At 45.5% G+C, this 24,471-nt stretch overlaps 1 protein-coding gene across 1 annotated transcript in view; it reads left to right on the top strand.

Annotated features, from left to right (window-relative positions):
• Positions 1 to 24,471, top strand: part of LOC124040372 (lysine-specific demethylase 7A-like) — an 87,730-nt gene that overhangs the window by 12,992 nt on the left and 50,267 nt on the right. The window contains exons 6-7 of the mRNA XM_046357552.1: positions 17,832 to 18,063; positions 20,433 to 20,571. Of these exons, the coding sequence (XP_046213508.1) occupies positions 17,832 to 18,063; positions 20,433 to 20,571 (371 nt within the window). The remainder of the gene's footprint in view (positions 1 to 17,831; positions 18,064 to 20,432; positions 20,572 to 24,471) is intronic.

Raw genomic sequence — 24,471 nt, 5'->3', positions numbered from 1 at the left:
TTTAAAAACAGAATATATCTGAGGAGGCACGTGCCCTTGTGCCCCCTATGGGCATGACGCCTCTGTAAACAAACACATGAGCACATGCGCACATGCGTACACACACACACACACACACAAAACACACACACACACGATTCTATACCCGCATCACCATACCTGTGGTACACAGCAACACTAAGTCTCACAGACACTGCCAACTGTCTCCACTTTCAAACAAAGTGAAAGAGAGAGATAGAGAGGGATGCCACCAGATCAAAGTGTGTGATTGGTTTGCTGACAGCCTGTTATCTAGGAAGTTGGTTCAACGGTTGGGACTCCAGATGGCAGCACACCTGTAGGGCTCAGCTCAGACAGACAACCCTCCAGGCCTCTACAAGCATCCACATTTCCTTGCTTCAATATATCCACATAATTTTATTTCCTCATGATGCCATCTATTTTGTGAAGTGCACCAGTCCCTCCTGCAGCAAAGCATCCCCACAACATGATGCTGCCACCCCCATGCTTCACGGTTGGGATGGTGTTCTTTGGCTTGCAAGCCTCCCCCTTTTTCCTCCAAACATAATGATGGTCATTATGGCCAAATAGTTATATTTTTGTTTCATCAGATCAGAGGACATTTCTCCAAAAAGTATGATCTTTCTCCCCATGTGCAGTTGTAAACCGTAGTCTGGCTTTTTTTATGACGGTTTTGGAGCAGTGGCTTCTTCCTTGCTGAGGGGCCTTTCAGGTTATGTCGATATAGGACTCATTTTACTGTGGATATAGATACTTTTCTACCTGTTTCCTCCAGCATCTTCATCTTTGCTGTTGTTCTGGGTTTGATTTGCACTTTTCGCACCAAAGTATGTTCATTTCTAGGAGACAGAACGTCTCTCCTTCCTGAGCGGTATGACGGCTGCGTGGTCCCATGGTGTTTATACTTGCGTACTATTGTTTGTACATATGTACGTGGTACCTTCAGGCGTTTGGAAATTGCTCCCAAGGATGAACCAGACTTGTGGAGGTCTACAATTTTTTCTGAGGTCTTGGCTGATTTCTTTTGATTTTCCCATCATGTCAAGCAAAGAGGCACTGGGATACATCCACAGGTACACTTCTAATTGACTCAAATTATGTCAATTAGCCTATCAGAATCTTCTAAAGCCATGATATTATTTTCTGGAATTTTCTAAGCTGTTTAAAGGCACAGTCAACTTAGTGTATGTTAACTTCTGACCCACTGGAATTGTGATAGTGAATTATAAGTGAAATAATCTGTCTGTCAACAATTATTGGAAAAATGATTTGTGTCATGCGCAAAGTAGATGTCCTGACCGACTTGGCAAAACTAACAAGAAATGTGTGGAGTGATTCAAAAACGAGTTATAATGACGCCAACCTAAGTGTATGTAAACTTCCGACTTCAACTATATATAGTTGAAGTCGTAAGTTTACATATATATATATATATAAAAATAAAATATATTTATATAAATAAATCTAGAACAGGCTGATCTATTTTGGATGCAATTTGAATGGAGTTGATGGAGAGAGAGAAATCAAAATCTATTCAAATTGTATTTGTTACATCTGACGAATACAACAGGTACAACAGGTAACCTGACCATGAAATACTTATTTACAAGCCCTTAACCAACAATGAAGTTCAAGAAATAGAGTTAAAAAAATATTTACTAAATAACCTAAAGTAAAAAATCAAATAAAAAAATTATTAATGTACAGGGGGTACCGGTAACGAGTCAATGTGCGGGGGCACAAGTTAGTAAAGGTAATTTGTAAAGCAACTCTGCATAGATAATAAACAGCGAGGATCAGCAGTGTAAAAACAGGGGGGGGGTCAAGGTAAATAGTCCAGGTGGCCATTTGATTAGTTGTTCAGTAGTTTTATGGCTTGGGGGTAGAAGTTGTTAAGGAGCCTTTTGGTCCTAGACTTGGCGCTCCGGTACCGCTTGCCATGCGGTAGCAGAGAGAAGAGTCTATGATTTGGGTGACTAGAGCCTTGACATTTTTTTGGGCCTTCTTCAGACACCGTCTAGTATATGCTGCTCAAAAAAATAAAGGGAACACTTAAACAACACAATGTAACTCCAAGTCAATCACACTTCTGTGAAATCAAACTGTCCACTTAGGAAGCAACACTGATTGACAATAAATTTCACATGCTGTTGTGCAAATGGAATAGACAACAGGTGGAAATTATAGGCAATTAGCAAGACACCCCCAATAAAGGAGTGGTTCTGCAGGTGGTGACCACAGACCACTTCTCAGTTCCTATGTTTCCTGGCTGATGTGTTGGTCACTTTTGAATGCTGGTGGTGCTTTCACTCTAAGTGGTAGCATGAGACGGAGTCTACAACCCACACAAGTGGCTCAGGTAGTGCAGCTCATCCAGGATGGCACATCAATGCGAGCTGTGGCAAGAAGGTTTGCTGTGTCTGTCAGCGTAGTGTCTAGAGCATGGAGGCGCTACCATAGGCCAGTGCATCAGGAGACGTGGAGGAGGCCGTAGGAGGGCAACAACCCAGCAGCAGAACCACTACCTCCACCTTTGTGCAAGGAGGAGCAGGAGGAGCACTGCCAAAGCCCTGCAAAATGACCTCCAGCAGGCCACAAATGTGTATGTGTCTGCTCAAATGGTCAGAAACAGACTCCATGAGGGTGGTATGAGGGCCCGACGTCCACAGGTGGGGGTTGTGCTTACAGCCCAACACCGTGCAGGACGTTTGGCATTTGCCAGAGAACACCAAGATTGGAAAATTCGCCACTGGCTCCCTGTGCTCTTCACAGGTGAAAGCAGGTTCACACTGAGCACGTGTGACAGACGTGACAGTCTGGAGACGCCGCAGAGAACGTTCTGCTGCCTGCAACATCCTCCAGCATGACCGGCCCTTGGTTCATCCTAATGCAAGACAATGCTCGACCTCATGTGGCTGGAGTGTGTCAGCAGTTCCTGCAAGAGGAAGGCATTGATGCTATGGACTGGCCCGCCCGTTCCCCAGACCTTAATCCAATTGAGCACATCTGGGACATCATGTCTCGCTCCATCCACCAACAGACTGTCCAGGAGTTGGCGGATGCTTTAGTCCAGGTCTGGGATGAGATCCCTCAGGAGACCATCCGCCACCTCATCAGGAGCATGCCCAGGCGTTGTAGGGAGGTCATACAGGCACGTGGAGGCCACACACACTACTGAGCCTCATTTAGACTTGTTTTAAGGACATTACATCAAAGTTGGATCAGCCTGTAGTGTGGTTTTCCACTTTAATTTTGAGTGTGACTCCAAATCCAGACCTACATGGGTTGATAAAATTGATTTCCGTTGATAATTTCTGTGTGATTTTGTCGTCAGCACATTCAACAATGTAAAGAAAAAAGTATTTAACAAGAATATTTCATTCATTCAGATCTAGGATGTGTTATTTTAGTGTTCCCTTAATTTTTTGTGCAGTGTATGTCCTGGATGTCAGGAAGCTTGGCACCAGTGATGTACTGGGCCGTACGCACTACCCTCTGTAGTGCCTTATGGTCAGATGCCGAGCAGTTGCCATACCAGGCGGTGATGCAACCAGTAAATCTCGATGGTGCAGCTGTAGAACTTTTTAAGGATCTGTGGACTGATGGCAAATCGTTTCAGTCTCCTGAGGGGGAAAATGTGTTGTCGTGCCCTATTCACATGGTGTGTTGGGACCATGACGTCGGAGCAGATGCTTCTCCTAGCCCTGGGCTACTAACTTTAAACACCGCATCGCCCGCGTGGTGGCGTGGTAGCGACTACTCCGCTGCTCCCCTGTTCCTTCTATTGCTGCCCCCTGGACCCTATGATCACTTGGCTACATAGCTGATGCCCCCTGGACTGTCCATTAATCACGGTACTCCATTCTGTTTGTTTATTTTTTATTTTTTATTATGATTATTTTTATTTGTCGGCCCCAGCCGCGAACTCAGGCTCTGTGTGTTGTTAATCAACCCTCTCTGCCCAGTCATCTCCATTTTACCTGTTGTTGTTTTAGCTGATTAGCTGTTGTTGTCTCACCCGTTGTTGTCTTAGTTAGTTCTCCAAATCAACACCTGTGATTACTTTATGCCTCGCTGTATGTCTCTCTCATATGTCAATATGCCTTGTATACTGTTGTTTATGTTAGTTATCATTGTTTTAGTTTACTGCGGAGCCCCTAGTTCCACTCATTATAGCTCTGATACCTCCTTTGTCCCACATCTCACACATGCGGTGACCTCACCCATTATAACCAGCTTATCCAGAGATACAACCTCTCTTATCATTACTCAGTGCCTGGGCTTACCTCTGCTGTACCCGCACCCCACCATACTTCTGTGATCGAAAAAGTCTTGGTTTCATGCATGTCAACATCAGAAGCCTCCTCCCTAAGTTTGTTTTACTCACTGCTTTTGCACACTCCGCCAACCCTGATGTCCTTGCCGTGTCTGAATCCTGGCTTACGAAGGCCACCAACAATTCTGAGATTTCCATACCCAGATACAACATTTTCAGTCAAGATAGAATTGCCAAAGGGGGAGGAGTTGCAATCTACTGCAGAGATAGCCTGCAAAGTTGTCTTACTTTCCAGGTCTATACCCAAACAGTTTGAACTTCTAATTTAAAAAATTAACCTCTTCAGAAATAAGTCTCTCACTGTTGTCGGCTGCTATTGACACCTCTCCGCTCTAAGCTGTGCCCTGGACACATTTACATTACATTTACATTTAAGTCATTTAGCAGACGCTCTTATCCAGAGCGACTTACAAATTGGTGCAATCACCTTATGACATCCAGTGGGACAGTCACTTAACAATAGTGCATCTAAAACTTAGGGGGGGTGGGGTGAGAGGGATTACTTAACCTATCCTAGGTATTCCTTCAATTCACCATTTGTGAATTGATCGCCCCCCATCTAGCTTCAAAGTTCGATCTGTTAGGTGACTTGAACTGGGATATGCTTAACACCCCGGCTGTCCTACAATCTAAGATAGATGACCTCAATCTCACACAAATCATCAAGGAACCCACCAGGTACAACCCCAAATCCGTTAACATGGGCACCCTCATTGACATTATCCTGACCAACTTGCCCTCCAAATACACCTCCGCTGTTTTCAATCAGGATCTCAGTGATCACTGCCTCATTGCCTGTATCCGCTATGGGTCCGCGGTCAAACGACCACCCCTCATCACTGTCAAACGCTCCCTAAAACACTTCTGCGAGCAGGCCTTTCTAATCAACCTGGCCCGGGTATCCTGGAAGGATATTGACCTCATCCCGTCAGTCGAGGATGCCTGGTCATTCTTCAAAAGTAATTTCCTCACCATCTTAGATAAGCATGCTGTTCAAAAAATGCAGAACTAAGAACCTGGTTCACTTCAGACCTGACTGCCCTTGACCAGCACAAAAACATCCTGTGGCGGACTGCAATAGCATCGAATAGTCCCCACGATATGCAACTGTTCAGGGAAGTCAGGAACAAATACACGCAGTCAGTCAGGAAAGCAAAGGCTAGCTTTTTCAAGCAGAAATTTGCATCCTGTAGCTCTAACTCCCAAAAGTTTAGGGACACTGTAAAGTCCATGGAGAACTTGAGCACCTCCTCCCAGCTGCCCACTGCACTGAGGCTAGGTAACACGGTCACCACTGATAGATCCATGATAATCGAAAATTTCAATAAGCATTTCTCAACGGCTAGCCATGCCTTCCTCCTGGCTACTCCAACCCTGGCCAACTGTCCCCCCCCCCTCCCCAGCTTCTCCTTCACCCAAATCCAGATAGCAGATGTTCTGAAAGAGCTGCAAAACCTTGACCCGTACAAATCAGCTGGGCTAGACAATCTGGACCCTCTCTTTCTAAAACTATCCACCGCCATTGTTGCAACCCCTATTACCAGTCTGTTCAACCTCTCTTTCGTATCGACCGAGATCCCTAAAGATTGGAAAGCTGCCGCAGTCATCCCCCTCTTCAAAGGGGGTGACACTCTAGACCCAAACTTTTACAGACCTATATCCATCCTGCCCTGCCTATCTAAAGTCTTTGAAAGCCAAGTTAATAAACAGATCACTGACCATTTCGAATCCACCGTACCTTCTCCGCTGTGCGATCCGGCTTCCGAGCCGGTCACCGGTGCACCTCAGCCACGCTCAAGGTCCTAAAAGATATCATAACCGCCATCGATAAAAGACAGTACTGTGCAGCCGTCTTCATCGTCCTGGCCAAGGCTTTCGACTCTGTCAATCAGCCTTGGTTTTTCTAATGACTGGCTCGCCTGGTTCACCAACTACTTTGCAGACAGAGTTCAGTGTGTCAAATTGGAGGGCATGTTGTCCGGACCTCTGGCAGTCTCTCTGGGGGAGCCACAGGGTTCAATTCTCGGGCCGACTCTTTTCTCTGTATATATATCAATGATGTCGCTCTTGCTGCGGGCTATTCCCTAATCCACCTCTACGCAGACAACACCATTCTGTATACTTCTGGCCCTTCCTTGGACACTGTGCTAACTAACCTCCAAACGAGCTTCAATGCCATACAACACTCCTTCCGTGGCCTCCAATTGCTCTTAAACGCTAGTAAAACCAAATGCATGCTTTTCAACCGTTCGCCGCCCGCAACCGCCCGCCCGACTAACATCACCATCCTGGACGGTTCCGACCTAGAATATGTGGGCAACTATAAATACCTAGGTGTCTGGCTAGACTGTAAACTCTCCTTCCAGACTCATATTAAATTTCTCCAATGAAAAATCAAATCTAGAATCGGCTTTCTATTTCGCAACAAAGCCTACTTCACTCACGCCGGCAAACTTACCCTAGTAATACTGACTATCTTACCGATCAACGACTTCGGCGATGTCATCTACAAAATAGCTTCCAACACTCTACTCAGCAAACTGGATGCAGTCTATCACAGTGCCATCAATTTGTTACCAAATCACCTTATACCACCCACCACTGCGACCTGTATGCTCTAGTCGGCTGGCCCTCGCTACATATTCGTCGCCAGACCTACTGGCTCCAGGTCATCTATAAGTCTATGCTAGGTAAAGCTCCGCCTTATCTCAGTTCACTGGTCATGATAACAACACCCACCGTAGCGCACGTTCCATCCCCAAAGCCAACACCTAATTTGGCCGCCTTTCCTTCTAGTTCTCTGCTGCCAGTGACTGGAACGAATTGCAAAAATCGCTGAAGTTGGAGACTTTTATTTCCCTCACCAACTTTAAACATCAACTATCTGAGCAACTAACCGATCGTTGCAGCTGTACATAGTCCATCTGTAAATAGCCCACCCAATCTATCTACCTCATCCCCATACTGTTTTTATTTTATTTACTTTTCTGCTCTTTTGCACACCAGTATCTCTACTTGCACATCATCATCTGCTCATTTATCACTCCAGTGTTAATCTGCTAAATTGGAACTATTCGCTCCTATGGCCTATTTATTGCCTACCTCCTCATGCCTTTTTCCACACATTGTATATAGACTTTCTTTTTTCTACTGTGTCATTGACTTGTTTATTGTGTTATTGGCTTGTTTATTGTTTACTCCATGTGTAACTCTGTGTTGTTGTCTGTGTCACACTGCTTTGCTTTATCTTGGCCAGGTCGCAGTTGCAAATGAGAACTCTTTTTTTTTTTAAATGAGTTTGTTGGTGATGTGGACACCTCGATGTTCACTGTGGGGACGGCGTCGTCGATGCACTTATTGATGAAGCCGGTGACAAAGGTGGTACACCTCATTTCCATGGGATGAATCCTGGAACATATTCCAGTCTGTGCTAGTGAAACAGTCCTGTAGTGTAGCATCCGCGTCATCGGACCACTTCCGTATTGAGCGAGTCACTGGTACTTCCTGCTTTAGGTTTTGCTTGTAAGCAGGAATCAGGACGATAGAATTATGGTCGGATTTGCCAAATTGAGGGTGAGGGAGAGCTTTGTATGTGTCTCTGTGTGTGAAATAAAGGTGGTCTAAAAAATTCCTCTGGTTACACATGCTGGTACAAATGAGGTGAAACTTAATTAAGTTTGCCTACATTAAAGTCCCCGGCCACTAGGAGCGCCGCTTCTGGATGAGCATTTTCTTGTTTGCTTATGGTGATATACAGCTCGAAGAGTGCGGTCTTAGTGCTAACTTTGTGGTGGTAAGTAGACGGCAACAAAAAATATCGATAAACCCTCTTGGTAGATGGTGTGGACTACAGCTTATCATGAGGAGTATTTCTGTCTGTAATAAAACCCTTTTGTGGGGAAAAACTTACTCTGATTGGCTGGGCCTGTGTCCCCATTTTGTTCAGTATAATGTATTATAATTTACCGGTTTCTCACAGTTAATTATCCCGGGAGTGGTTTTGCGCTGTAAATTCCAGTAAATCTCAGTAACCGGGTTCCCGCCATTCAACCCTAGTGCTGTCATTGTAGCATGGTACAAATGATAACCTTTAGACCATGTTACTAATGTAACACCAGGTCATGCATGTCTCATTAGTGTTCGTGCCTTCAGGTGACTGGAATTTATTTTTCTATCTTGTATTATTAGTATGGCTTCTCCGCTCTAATTCTGGTAGACAGTGTATGTGCCCACCACGCTGTGTGTATACGACCACAGAGAGCTGCGGCAAACCAGAAAGAGCTGTCTAAAAAATGCATCAGTTCCATCTGAAGGTCATGCAGGGTACTGCATATCCAACAGACATTTTGCACAGGCTTCTCTCTTCGTCATTGTGTGGACATACACCTTTGTTCCAACAAGAGGACATTCATTAAGTGTTGCACTGTATCCTCAGTGGAATGATAGAGAAGTATGTCGTTATACGTAGAAAATCCCCATCAATGACTGACCATTCAGAGACTTGTCCTCAGAGGAATTTAAAAAGGGCTGCATGTCATTGACCAGAGGTCCTCCGTGCTATGAATCCAGTTTGTTTGTTGTGAATAGAATTTTTGGTTTGAGAACCAGCTTTGTTGTTGGCGGACACGTCTTTCACATGCACACACATGCGGCACCAGTTGGGGTGGATGTTCAAAGTGCCTGGCACCTGATCAGATTGATTCAGACTGATTTTCCCATGAAGCCAATTGTGAGGTAAAGTGACTTGAACTGATTGTCGGGTGATAAGTAGCCTAAGCAAATAGCCGTTTCACTGTAACAAGGAAAAGAGAGCAATTAGAACAGACTGGAGGTCTGCAATACCATAACCCCAGATAAAGCATGTTGATAAGAGCTGAAAACAGGTCTTTCTTGAATGCCATGCCATTCTACAGAAATGGGGCAGAATAACGTGCAAGGCTGGCATGTGTCCTGGGGTTCAGCAAGTCAAACCCAGCTCCATGGAAAACTATGACAATCACCCACATCTCCTTCAGACATATTTTCTGTAAATGTTATAACCTTGTATTGCCACCACTGTATCATCAAAGATATTATCTAAGTGAGTTTCAGAGATAGTCAGAATATGAATGTCATCCATTACTAGATTTCATTAACCTTGTTTCTTAAGCTACATATGTTAATGTGGGCTATTTTGAGCACTTTTATTCTGGGATGCTTACTTGTTTTCATTGCATAATAACTGGGAGGTTTAAGAGAAGTAGATATGCTCATATAATTTATGTTATTGCCAGGTGAGCTGCACACAGTGGACTTCAGTGCTCAGTGCTAACAGTACAAATCTGGTTCATAGGCACATTATTACTGCATACAATAGCTGTAGGATCAGCAGAGGACAGTTAGAGTGTCACGATCATTGGAATAAATGGACCAAGGCGCTGCGTGCGTAGAGTTCCACGTTTTAATAAATGAAACTCACCAAAAACAATACAGAACAAACGAAACGTGAAGTAAATGCAGTGTTCACAGGCACTACACAAAAACAAGATCCCACAAACCCCCCGTGGGAAAAGGCTCCCTAAATATGATCCCCAATCAGAGACAACGATAAACAGCTGCCTCTGATTGGGAACCATACAGGGCAACATAGAAAACAAAAAACACCTAGATAGGAACACCCCCCCCCCCCTAGTCACACCCCGACCTAACCAAAATAGTGAATAGAAAAGGCTCTCTATGGTCAGGGCGTGACATAGAGGGACATAACTTAGGTTACTTACATTGTGTCTACCAACGCCCCTGGAGTAATGTGTATTATAACAACAACTATTATAACAACTCAGCGTCACGATGGTAGGGATTAGCTAAACTGGGCTTGGGTCATTCTGTACAAACCGTGAGGCATTCTGAGAGAGAGTTTGATGTGCAATCCACATGCATTTCTTCCAGTTGAAATTGGGAGCAGGAGAGTGTAGTTGGGGAGGGAGAGGTGCAGTACAGTACATCCCTATGTTCCAACAGCTGACAGCTTTACAGTTCACAATGCACAGTATGTAAAACAGCCTTCCGCACCAGTTAATGGAGGATGCCTGGGACACCACTGCCAGAAACAGCCACCTCTCCACACAGACACTGGGCCATCGTGTGTACAGTAACAGGATTCAACAGGGGAGAGATACTGAGCACAGCACAACAAGCTTGTCTATTTTTTCACCATGACAGGAGCTTTAGAGGTTTCAACTCAACTGTTCCAATATGTCTGAACTACAAAGCTCCCTTGAAAAGAGGGAATGTGAGGCCCAGGGGCTGCGAGGGACTCTGGAACAGCTGGCCTGGTGATGGGGCCTCCTGTTCCCTTGCTCTGAAGAGCTAGTAGGGACAAGACAGCTATGTCTGGCTGCAGGGAAATGGCTGGGGGGAGGAGTGTGTGCTGGGGCTGGCTGGCTGGAAGTTCTCAGCTCTGGGAAGCAGCAGCTCCACTTTGCCTTGATGACATAGTTTAAAAGTTTCTGGTTTCTTGGATGATGGCGGAGCGTTACACAACATCTCCAATAGGGAATGGAGCAGGTCCGAGCCCTTCCGGGAAATAGGAAGTGAAGACAAAATTCATAATGCTATGGATTATATAACAGAACAGTCATATCTCTATCTGCTTGAGTTGTGCCCTTGGAGAAATGGAAAATTACAGAGCAAAAATAAAGTTGGCTTCTATCCAGACTTTGGTTTCAAAGAACCGTGACTTTAAAGGAAGGGGAAAAAGGCACAAAACTATTTTTGAAAACACTCAGAACAGCCCTGAAAAAGAGAAGAAAAATATAACAATGAAGGATGCCTATGTGAATCCCAAATTGGATCTAACTGTTTCCTGGTCATATGCACAAATATGACACTGAGTTTTCCCAACAACATTCAACAGGCATCTAGGAAGAAACAGGAGTAATATGAGAAAATATTTTATAGATATGAGCAGTATTCCCTTGTCTGTGAATCTATTCACTAGAAGAGCCACACACACACAGGGATGGAAATGAGTGCTTGGTTCTCCTTTCCAATGCAATGCAGTACCCTGGCATCATACAGGCGATTGAAAGGGACATTAAACAGCTACATATGGATATAGAAGAACCCAAATTACTAGCTGCAATGGAAATCTAACAGAATTCAAAGAGCAAAATCAAGGCTAACATTCAATGTAAACCACCATACAGTAAATGTAACCAAATGACGCAGAGGATTCCATGGAGGGTTCTGTTGTTCATTGGGCAATGCTTGAGAATCTCAATGTAAATTGTATTGTTACCCTTTTATTGGTGTTTGTTTTGTTCCACGCTTTCAGGGTCTTTTCATCAGCATTAATCGGATACATATGAACTGCAGCACCCTTTGCAGACACGCACAGGCATCATTCCTGTTTGAAAACATCAAGTCAACTCTCAAACAGCAAAGTCAAAGAAAAGCATCCCCAGTCAAGGAAAAGCATTTAAGGAGAGACTGTTTTACAGAAGTTTCCAACGACTGCCGTCTGGAGTACCCACCCAGTCTGTGTGCTTTTAAAACATCATAAAGCTCATTCTTTGGCCGGTCTAAAAAGGCACCCGACTAAGATTAGAGGGGGTCTCAAAATGGGATCATAATTGTGTCGAGTTGTAATTATACAAAGGCTGAATGGCCCTCTTCTCTTATACTAGGCATCTGCTCGTCAAAGCCGCAATTAAATATGACATACAACATAGGTATGTTGATGAGGAAAGTGTAGCAGTCTGTATAGTTATCATATCCTTCACATTTGCCACCTGGGGTAAAGGGTGACTATGGTGTCATTATTCACATGGCTGTACTCTATGACAAGGTCCCCCCCCCCCTGAAAATCAGGTGTGTCAGATTAGGGTAAAATGTGAAACTGAAGTCCCATATGGGATAACCATGGTGGTTACATTTTATGGTCCTTGCTATCCTTGGGATGTCCCAAGTCTGAAGTCACCCTATTGAAGTTGACCGTTAAATGGTTAAGGAAAGGGTTAAGGTTAGGGCTAGGTAAGGGTTATGGTTATGTTTAAGGGTAGTGAGATCCCAAGGATCCCTGATAGCACTGACCACAACATGTGCACTGTACATGTCGTAATTCTAATCAAACCGGAATATAGGCTACAGTACTAATGTAACAAATTTCCTTTATACATACAGTACTTGAACATTCCAATTTCATACATCATGTTACAGTTAAATGTATGATCAAAAATACACTTACAGGTCAAATTCTACATTGAGATCACACATAGGTCTACTGTAGATCACCCAATTTTTGTAATTCTTTGTTAAAACCTCATGTGGGGTGGCAGGTAGCCTAGTGGTTAGAGCATAGGACTTGTAACCGAAAGGTTGAAAGATCAAATCCCCGAGCTGACAAGGTAAAATAATCTGTCGTTCTGCCCCTGAACAAGGTAGTTAACCTAATCCTAGGCTGTCATTTAAAATAAGACTTTGTTCTTAACTGTGCCTAGTTAAATAAAGGTAAAGTAAATTTGTACATATAGGCTGCTAGTACTTTTTTAAAATGCAAATAAGTCTATCCCTGTATGTATTCAAAGTCAAGCAGCAAGATAAAAATGACATTTTCATTAGGGGAATGAAAATACATATATTTTGTGTTGTCGTGATTGGCATAATGGTATGGAAATACCTCAATCATCTCTCCTGTGGATACGTTCAAAATGGTCCCTGTCATGTTTTGTCATATATTGTCTTGTCATTTTGCTTTTCCTTCTGTTCGTTTTCCCCCTGCTGGTCTTTTTAGGTTCGTTCCCCTTTTTCTCTCTCCCTTCCTCTCTCTCTTCTCTCTATCGTTCCGTTCCTGCTCCCAGTTGTTCCTATTCCCCTAATCAATCATTTAGTCTTCCCACACCTGTTCCTTATCTTTTCCCCTGATTAGAGTCCCTATTTCTTTCCTTGTTTTCCGTTCCTGCCCTGTCGGATCCTTGTCTATTGTTCACCGTGCTGTGTTTGTGTATCGCCCTGTCGTGTCGTGTTTCCCTCAGATGCTGCGTGGTGAGCAGGTGTCTGAGTCTGCTAAGTTCAAGTGCCTTCCCGAGGCAACCTGCTGTTCAAGATCGAGTCTCCAGTCTGTTCTCGTCATTACGAGTGGAAATTGTGTTTTTTGATTGTATTTTACTTTACTGGATTAAAGACTCTGTTTTCGCCAAGTCGCTTTTGGGTCCTCATTCACCCGCATAACAGAAGGATCCGACCAAGAATGGACCCAGCGACTATGGATTCTCTCTACTCTACTCTCGAGTTCCAGGGAGCGATGCTCGGCAGACACGAGCAGGAATTGTCTGCTGCTCGACATGCCGTTGAGACCCTGGCCGCTCAGGTCTCCGACCTCTCAAGACAGTATGAGAGTCTTCGTCTCGTGTCACCAGCTACTTCCGGTTCTTCCGAGCCTCTGGAACCTAGGGTTAATAACCCACCTTGTTATTCTGGGCAGCCCACTGAGTGCCGCTCCTTTCTCACCCAGTGTGATATCGTGTTCTCTCTCCAACCCAACACATACTCAAGAGAGAGAGCTCGGATTGCCTACGTCATATCACTCCTTACTGGTCGGGCTCGGCAGTGGGGCACAGCTATCTGGGAGGCAAGCGCTGAGTGTACTAACAATTATCTGAACTTTAAAGAGGAGATGATAAGGGTTTTTGATCGCTCAGTTTTTGGGAAAGAAGCTTCCTGGTCCCTGTCTTCCCTATGTCAAGGTAATCGATCCATAACGGATTACTCTATAGAGTTTCGCACTCTTGCTGCCTCCAGTAACTGGAACGAGCAGGCGTTGCTCGCTCGTTTTCTGGAGGGACTCCACGCTAAGGTTAAGGATGAGATTCTCTCTCGGGAGGTTCCATCCAGCGTGGATTCTTTGATTGAACTCGCTATTCGCATTGAACGACGGGTAGATCTTCGTCACCGAGCTCATAGAGAGCTCGCGTTAACTGTGTCTCCCTCTCTCCGACACTACCGTCTTTCCCCACTGACTCAGGTGTTGAGCCCATGCAGCTGGGGGTATTCGCATCTCGACTAAGGAGAGGGAACGGAGAATCACCAACCGCCTCTGTCTCTATTGCGGTTCCGCTGGTCATTTTGTCATTTCATGTCCAGTTAAAGGCCAGAGCTCATCAGTAAGCGGAGGGCGACTGATAAGCGCTACTAGACGGTCCTCTCCGTCAAGTACATGTACTACTTTACCGGTCCATCTACGCTGGACCGGATCGGCAGCTTCCTGCAGTGCATTAATAGACTCTGGGGCAGAGGGCTGTTTTATGGACGAAGCCTGGGTGCGGGAACATGACATTCCTCTCAGACAGTTAGGGAGCCCACGGTCATGTTTGCCTTGGATGGTAGTCCTCTCCCCAGTATATTATGTGAAACACTACCTTTAACCCTCACTGTATCTGGTAACCATAGTGAGACCATTTCTTTTTGATTTTTTGTTCACCTTTTACACCTGTTGTTTTGGGTCATCCCTGGCTAGTGTGTCATAATCCTTCTTTTGATTGGTCTAGTAATTCTATCCTTTCCTGGAACGTTTCTTGTCATGTGAAGTGTTTAATGTCTGCTATTTCTCCTGTTTGTTCTGTCCCCTCTTCTCAGGAGGAACCTGGTGATTTGACAGGAGTGCCGGAGGAATATCATGGTCTGCGCACGGTCTTCAGTCGGTCCAGAACCAACTCCCTTCCTCCTCACCGGTCGTATGATTGTTGTTCTGATCTCTTTAAGAAGCGTTTTGCATCCGCTCCTATCCTTGTTGCACCTGACGTCACTAAACAGTTTATTGTTGAGGTTGACGCGTCGGGGTGGGCGTGGGAGCCATTCTGTCCCAGCGCTCCGATACTGACGATGGGGTCCACCCTTGTGCGTATTTTTCTGCTTCTGCTCCTGGTCTTGCTGGGTCTCAGTCTGTTCCCTGCCATCGCATCTCTCCTGTTCTTGTTCCTGCCCTTGCTGTGTCTCAGTCTGTCCCTAGTTGTTACTCTCCTGGCCTGTTTGCTCCTGTTTGCTCTAAAGTTTTCAGTTCTCTACCCGTGTCTCATTTTTTTTTTTTTAGAGAGTAGTACCCTAGTTTCCCTTTTTATCGTTTTTCGTTACGGTCCTGAGGAGAGGAGTTGGGTTCTTTCTCGGGACGTGCTGGACCGTTTGATCTATGATTTCCTCCGTTGCCGCCAGTGTTCCTCCTCGAGAGCGCCAGGAGGCGCTCGGTGAGTGGGGGGGTACTGTCATGTTTTGTCATATATTGTCTTGTCATTTTGCTTTTCCTTCTGTTCGTTTTCCCCCTGCTGGTCTTTTTAGGTTCGTTCCCCTTTTTCTCTCTCCCTTCCTCTCTCTCTTCTCTCTATCGTTCCGTTCCTGCTCCCAGTTGTTCCTATTCCCCCTAATCAATCATTTAGTCTTCCCACACCTGTTCCTTATCTTTTCCCCTGATTAGAGTCCCTATTTCTTTCCTTGTTTTCCGTTCCTGCCCTGTCGGATCCTTGTCTATTGTTCACCGTGCTGTGTTTGTGTATCGCCCTGTCGTGTCGTGTTTCCCTCAGATGCTGCGTGGTGAGCAGGTGTCTGAGTCTGCTAAGTTCAAGTGCCTTCCCGAGGCAACCTGCTGTTCAAGATCGAGTCTCCAGTCTGTTCTCGTCATTACGAGTGGAAATTGTGTTTTTTGATTGTATTTTACTTTACTGGATTAAAGACTCTGTTTTCGCCAAGTCGCTTTTGGGTCCTCATTCACCCGCATAACAGTCCCTTTGAAACTCAAGACGCAAGTAATGTACTTACTGCTGATATGTATAATGTGAACATTAAGTGGGACAAAAGTATTCATTTCCTATGTTTATTATTACACACAAAGTTACAAAAAAGAGAGCAATCTTCCACAATTTAGTTATGTGGGAGAAAAAAGGCCCTCAGAATGGAAAAGGACATATAGAGAATCACAGGAGTAGTGCAGTGGTTGCTAATGGAAGCCATCTCTGTAATAACAGCTGTCCCTTTTCATTAGATTTCTAGCTGGAACGTCAAGATGAAAAATAAAGACTCTACACAGTTTAGGTTTCCAGCTTGGAGACTGAAGGAGCTATGGGCATGAAACGGGAATGAGACAGGGAAGGAAGAGTCATTCTGCCGGGATCCTATTGGGGATATTTACATTTACATTTAAGTCATTTAGCAGACGCTCTTATCCAGAGCGACTTACAAATTGGATATGGGAACCAAATGTGCCAAGCAGTACTCAACATATCAATGGATGGAGGAAACTAAGAACCATGTCTTCATAGGCATTGAAATAAAAGGTCTTAATGATTCATGTGATTGTAAGCAATTACATGAAGATTATAATGAAGGTGAGAGCATCCAATGACCCCCCCTCCCCCATATGCTGATGCTTACAGATTACAGAAACAGTATAAGAGTATAAGAGTGAGGTCTCACACCGAATGATGGCAAACTGCTTTCAATAGATCTACAGTTTCATCCAAGAGTCATATAGGCCTACATTTACCTAGTGACTGGAGTAACAGAGACATTTGGTAACCCCAAAATCATCTCCAGAGAAAACAGGAATAACATGACAATCCAAGCCTAAGTGCAATGTCTGTTAAACATTATCCTTAAAAGTTCTCCTTGATATTCTCTCAACAACCCAACATTTCTGAATCTTTTGGCCTTATGTCTTCCCAGCAGACAGTTGTTCATCACAGGACAAGTAAACACAAGCTTAATGCATGGAATTCTAAAAATTAACTAAATACCCCATGCCTGTGTGTGTGTGTGTGTGTGTGTGTGTGTGTGTGTGTGTGTGTGTGTGTGTGTGTGTGTGTGTGTGTGTGTGTGTGTGTGTGTGTGTGTGTGTGCGTGCGTGCGTGCGTGCGTGCGTGCGTGCGTGCGTGCGTGCGTGCGTGCGTGCGTGCGTGCGTGCGTGCGTGCGTGTGTGTGTGTTTCCTTTGGCTAGTCAGCCTGACTGTAACCTGTGGCACACGCCAGCCATTCCTGGTCAGATGACTCACATGACGTGACATGTGCTTGGTGTTTGCCACATTGTTACTGAGCAGGGGTGACCTAACAGTTACAATAATGGAAGGAAAAGGGACAAAAGAGAAAACCATGGAAAAACAATACCATAACATTAGGCGTGTGTGTTCTCTCTGTGTTTTTCCTTTCAACACAATGGAACGACCTCTAACACCAGCTAAGGACAACTCTGACAACTCCCTGGGCTGCTTCACCTGAGGAATAGGCTTAGGAACGTCATATAAACAAAAATAGAAATTAAATGTTTTACCCAAATGAGTGAGGGAGGACATTACTACAGCTAGTATTGTCTGCAGTTGCCCATTCATCACAGGGAGAGAGAGAGACACTTGAAGAGTTCCACCTCCCAACACGGAACAGCCTCAGGAATGCTTTTCTTCAGCCCGTAGCCCCACAGTGTACTGTAGACGCCCTCTCTGCGGGGTGTGTTTAGCATGCAAAGCAGGGCGCAGATGCTGTCCATGGCTGGAGGTGGTGATGGGGACACGAGGCCCATAGACCGGCCGCCCAGCATCGATTGCCCCTCGGCTGCCCCTCCATCGCCGGCCGCCCATCCACCCTCCAGCCACACGCAGCACTTGTGTCCCGGGAAACCAGCGCTAGCCATATGCAGGGCAGGGGGCCTGCTGCTGCACTCACAAGACCCCCCTCCAGCACTGTCTGCAGTCTTTCACACAAAACATTGCAAATGAAATAGGCCAGGGATAGAGAGCTTTTGTACTGTCTATACAGGAGTGTGGATGTGTTTCAGTGAGAAAGTGAGTGTGTATGCTAATTTCTGATAGGACAGCCAAAGTTCCCATTGTACACAAATAAATATATTTTCTATGAGAAGAAGAATGATGAACGAGTCTAGAAGATATGATGATACCACGCGAGAAGACAAGCAGGTGGCTGGGACTGTCAGGGAGAGCCGAGAGAGAAAACAATGATGATCAATAAACAAACAACATGCTACAGGAACACATCAGGCAGCCTGAGCCGGCCTGCTACAGTAACTTCTCCTGCATCCCCTTCTTCGCAACTAGAATGACACAATGCCCTTTTCCATTCTAGCCACTGGGCCCGGCCTGCCTGCCTGAGTGTGGTGGCGTGGGGCCCTGCAGGGTGTTGTTGTTGCTTTTATAAGGTCTGGCAGAGAGAAATTAGTCTGGCTGACACTGAACTCGAAGTCCTCCTGACTTCAGAGTCTGGAAAGGCTATTTTGATAATTAAGGGGATATGCTTTTTTTACTGATTGAGTGAGAAAGACACAGAGGAGAACCAAACACCCACATGGACAACCCCACATAGCTCCTGAGTGCCACCCCCTTCCAATACAATTGTTGGATTTTCAAATCCAAACAACGTGAGGACTCAACCCCCCCAGGAAAGAAAAAAAACATTTGAGAGAACCAATCAAAGCTCAGTACATTCAGGAGCACATTTCTGTGCAAATACTGCATTTTCAACGATATCCTGTCCAGACCAGTGTGTCACAGCTATCTCTCCCTGTGAGTCACATCAGCCAGGCTAGAGAGAAATGGGCCCACTTTGGATTGTGACATTTTTCATTTTGTGTTGTTCTCCCTCGGAGAAGTTGCCAGGCAGGTTTTGGGTGAAGGCCTTTGATAAAATGATTATGTGGCCTTTAAGCGTGCAAGAAATTGTTAATATGTCAGGGATTACAGAAATTAGAGTACAGGTGCAAACCCTGGATTATTCCAAACACATTTCTGCTAAAACAATCCTGCATCTAGCAGAGCTATCCTCATCTAATAGCTGTTGAAGTATATAAAGACGTGCCATGTTCAGCAGGGACCAAAACAGGAGTTCTAGTCAGTTTGAAGTGGTCTCTAGGGGGAGCTAGTGGGAGTGGATTTCACATGGTGATACTGTGTGGTCAGTTGTACAGTAATCTGTTAGCTACACAGTCACATGGTTGTGGTGGCATCATCCATTTGGTTCCAACTTCACAAAGTGTCAGGAGTACAGTAAAACTCATCATCATGTTCTGCTCACAAATTTGAAAGATGCATAAACATGCATTTCCATGTGGAAGGAAACAAAATCCCTAAACAAATTCAAGGCTGATGCTTTCAGTGAGAGAATACGTCCCAGAGGCCGGCAGATGGAGATTGATGTGTGGTCAATGCAGGAGTCCGTGTGGGCCTCCCTGTCTCCCCTCCCTTGATGTAAACAAAGCCGCTGTGCTGTGCCTGCTCTGCTCTGTGTGGCTAGTGGGCCTGCTGCAAACACACGGGTCAGGAGGCATTAAGCGCTGGGAGTCTCCACGCTCCACTCCGGCATTTGGAACCACTCTGAACCTATCACAAATTCCTCAGTCTTGGCAGCCATTCAGTTTTACCCTGCGCTCTCTCTCTTTCTCCAGCTCTCCCTCTCCCTTCTCTCTTTTCATCAGAGCTGGCAGTAGAACTGTAGTCTGCATTCTGCACTAATTAACAACCTTCAGAAGAAGACCACCAAACTGGTGAACTGGCACACTCTAAGCACACTTAGATTTCTTTCTCCATCCCTCCCCCTTCTTCCAAGCCCCTTATAAAGTGTATATCAGACAGACTGGACAGCTTCAGAGGAGACGGAACTCCACATACACTAAATCCCCACACACACAGCTCTCTATGCTTTCTAGAGTCACCACACCGCTGCTAACTCTTAAAGCTGGGTGGAAAAGCCACGGACGTCAGAGAGCTGAGCCAGCTCACATCAGAAGTACCCAGTGTGTGTCAGCTAATCAGGAGTGCTCATTGTGTAAGGTTGAGCTGGATAGCATCTCTCCTGACGAGCCATTAGGTCTGTGAACTTAAATGGAGTCCCAGTCCGAGGTCACCTGAGAGAAGAGCATAAGGCGACTGTGGGAATGAACTTGGACCAGGGACATAATGCATCCATGGACAACCTGTTGCTCATTAAAATAATCCATTTCAATTTCTCAGGCCGTTGACTATCAGCTTGTTTTCACATCGATGACATGTGAGGCCCTATAGGGTGCCCCCTCTGAATGGATCCATCACCTTTTCCATGTCTATCCCAGTCAGACACATGTGTGCCCCTGCAGGACACGTCCATCTCCCTGCATCATCCATCATCCCAGAAAAACAGCCATAAAGACGGGAGACACGGGGGCTCGTCCAACAGACCCCTGGTCTCCATGGTGACACGTTCCAGAACACGTACATATTCATTAGCATAATTATTTTGTCTAATCGGCCAGGGCGCCATGCAGCCACTACCAAAGGGGACATCTGAGAGGTGGAAAGACTCTGGGGAGGAAGAAGAGTGATGGAGTTGGTCTTTTCCATTACGCATTGTCCCATGCCGACCAGTGTCTCCTGCATGCACAAACCACAAGACACACACTAACCCTTACATGGAAGCTCTGAGGTCTGTGGGATCAATCAAGGTTCTGTTCGCTCACCCCATCCCTGCTGCCTTCCATCCTAAACTACCAGCATTCACACCACATAATGTCATACAAGAACAGAATTCAGACCAGAGCTCTTCAAAGAACCAGGCATTAAAATTAGCATTTCCATCACCAACCAACCAACCAAGCAAGCATACTTCTCTCACTCTCAGGGAGCCAGTAGGCACAGAGAGGGCATTTCATATGCTCTTTGTGACTCCTTATAAAGTTAATGTATCCAACTCCCAGGCTGGGGTGGACATGTACAGTAGCACTAATTCATGCTCTGTGCTAGTGTTTTCTCAGGATCTCAGTAAAAGTGAAGAGCATGGAGAAGCTGCAGAGTGACTGGTCACTCTCAACTCTCCCCTGATTTATTTATTAGGGATGACCATACCATTTAATGATCACGAGGAACCCGGCATGGAATGCACATAATTAATCAGTCATAACAGCCAAACTATGGAAGGTAACATCTCCAGCTGTAAATATAATTCCCCTTAAAGAAGGTGAAAGATATTGATACAGGAGGTATGAAGGAATGCCAAGTAGACAATCAGTAAGAGCTGTTTGCCTTGTATCCCTTTCAGATGATACAGGCGACTAGCCACTGCAAATTTACTTTGAAAAGTCTGCGGTAGGGAGAATAGGACAAGATGGGACAACAACAAGTGTGTTGGAGTGGAGCTGGGTAAGTGGACCGGGACGGTGCATTGTTTTGGAGGCTGGGCAGCAGGAGGCTATCTGGAGCTGCTGGGCGCGAGGCGAACCGCTGGCCACGTGCACCTCGCAGAGGCCGCCATTAATTATTACATTTCATTCTAATATCGTGGGCATGCTTCATTATGCCCCAGGGCTCCGGGACAGCCTCACACCCGCAGATGCAGAGAGAGAGAGAGAGACCCCGGCTCCCGCACTCTTCACTGAAAAGCAGGATGAGGGACAAAAACACATTGTGCGTGGCTTTAAAAAGGGGCTTACAGCTGCTATGGAAGAAAAAAATCGTGCTTTTGGGGAAGAAAATAATGAATCCGCCTGCTGATACACCCTCAATGAGATCAAGAAGAGCACTGTACGCCAGCGCACCAATAGAAAGAGGAGAGGAAGAAAGGGATGAAATCAGAGGCAAATGACACTTGAGTGTTTGAAATAACGGACAGCTGCACAATAGAATAGCAAAAGCGACTACAATCTGCACACGGATAACTGAGTGAATAGATGGTTGAAAAGGACTAAATACATACACACGGATACAGTCAGTAAAAAAAAAATATATATATATATATACACTGCTCAAAAAATAAAGGGAACACTAAAATAACACATCCTAGATCTGAATGAATGAAATATTCTTATTAAATACTTTTTTCTTTACATAGTTGAATGTGCTGACAACAAAATCACACAAAAATTATCAATGGAAATCAAATTTATCAACCCATGGAGGTCGGATTTGGAGTCGCACTCAAAATTAAAGTGGAAAACCACACTACAGGCTGATCCAACTTTGATGTAATGTCCTTAAAACAAGTCAAAATGCGGCTCAGTAGTGTGTGTGGCCTCCACGTGCCTGTATGACCTCCCCACAACGCCTGGGCATGCTCCTGATGAGGTGGCGGATGGTCACCTGAGGGATCTCCTCCCAGACCTGGACTAAAGCATCCGCCAACTCCTGGACAGTCTGTGGTGCAACGTGGCGTTGGTGGATGGAGCGAGACATGATGTCCCAGATGTGCTCAATTGGATTCAGGTCTGGGGAATGGGCGGGCCAGTCCATAGCATCAATGCCTTCCTCTTGCAGGAACTGCTGACACACTCCAGCCACATGAGGTCTAGCATTGTCTTGCATTATGAGGAACCCAGGGCCAACCGCACCAGCACATGGTCTCACAAGGGGTCTGAGGATCTCATCTTGGTACCTGATGGCAGTCAGGCTACCTCTGGTGAGCACATGGCTGCGCGGCCCCCCAAAGAAATGCCACCCCACACCATGACTGACCCACCGCCAAACCGGTCATGCTGGAGGATGTTGCAGGCAGCAGAACGTTCTCCACGGCGTCTCCAGACTCTGTCACGTCTGTCACATGTGCTCAGTGTGAACCTGCTTTCATCTGTGAAGAGCACAGGGCGACAGTGGCTAATTTTGGTGTTCTCTGGCAAATGCCAAACGTCCTGCACAGTGTTGGGCTGTAAGCAAAACCCCCACCTGTGGACGTCGGGCCCTCATACCACCCTCATGGAGTCTGTTTCTGACTGTTTGAGCAGACACATGCACATTTGTGGCCTGCTGGAGGTCATTTTGCAGGGCTCTGGCAGTGTTCCTCCTGCTCCTCCTTGCACAAAGGCAGAGGTAGCTGTCCTGCTGCTGGGTTGTTGCCCTCCTACGGACTCCTCCACATCTCCTGATGTACTGGCCTGTCGCCTGGTAGCGCCTCCATGCTCTGGACACTACGCTGACAGACACAGCAAACCTTCTTGTCACAGCTCGTATTGATGTGCCATCCTGGATGAGCTGCACTACCTGAGCCACTTGTGTGGGTTGTAGACTCTGTCTCATGCTACCACTAGAGTGAAAGCACCGCCAGCATTCAAAAGTGACCAAAACATCAGCCAGGAAGCATAGGAACTGAGAAGTGGTCTGTGGTCACCACCTGCAGAACCACTCCTTTATTGGGGGTGTCTTGCTAATTGCCTATATTTTCCACCTGTTGTCTATTCCATTTGCACAACAGCATGTGAAATTTATTGTCAATCAGTGTTGCTTCCGAAGTGGACAGTTTGATTTCACAGAAGTGTGATTGACTTGGAGTTACATTGTGTTGTTTAAGTGGTCCCTTTATTTTTTGAGCAGTGTATACACACACACACACACACACACACACACACACACACACACACACACACACACACACACACACACACACACACACACACACACACACACACACACACACACACACACACACACACACACACACACACACACACACACACACACACACACATTTACACACACAAATGACATGAAAAGATAAAGCTGTGCACAGATAAACAATCAAACAAAGAGATCACTGGAGCCATATACTTGCCTATAAGCAGGCCTACTATGATTGACTAGGGACATAACTGCCAACAATGCCAAACAAAATCAACACAAGGCATTCTTTGAAACTTCACCATGAAGGGAATTTTGTAGCTGTTGAGTTGAGTAGAAACATTGTGTTATTCTTCAGTGTTCAGGTTGTACGCTCAGGTTTGGAGCATGATGCTTCAGCAGCTGCTGAGCCAATTTTCAGCCATTGATGTAGGGCTTACAGTGACAGTCGGGAGCATTCCACAGTACAGTAACCGATAACCACCCAGCCTCAGGTCTACATACAATACCCCATAATAACAAAGTGAAAACAGGTTAAAGACATTTTTGCAAATTTATAAAAAATGTCAAACTGAAATAGCTTATTTACATAAGTACTCAGACCTTTTGCTATGAGACTCGAAATTGAGCTCAGGTGCATCCTGTACCATTGATCATCATTGATCATCCTTGAGATGTTTCTACAACTTGATTTGAGTCCACCTGTGGCAAATTCAATTGATTGGACATGGTTTGGAAAGGCACTCCCCTGTCTATATAAGGTCCCACAGTTGACAGTGCATGTCAGAACAA

Source organism: Oncorhynchus gorbuscha, linkage group LG01, assembly GCF_021184085.1.
Source record: "Oncorhynchus gorbuscha isolate QuinsamMale2020 ecotype Even-year linkage group LG01, OgorEven_v1.0, whole genome shotgun sequence".
NCBI classification, from domain to species: Eukaryota; Metazoa; Chordata; class Actinopteri; order Salmoniformes; family Salmonidae; genus Oncorhynchus; species Oncorhynchus gorbuscha.
This window is presented reverse-complemented; position numbering and strand designations above follow the sequence as displayed.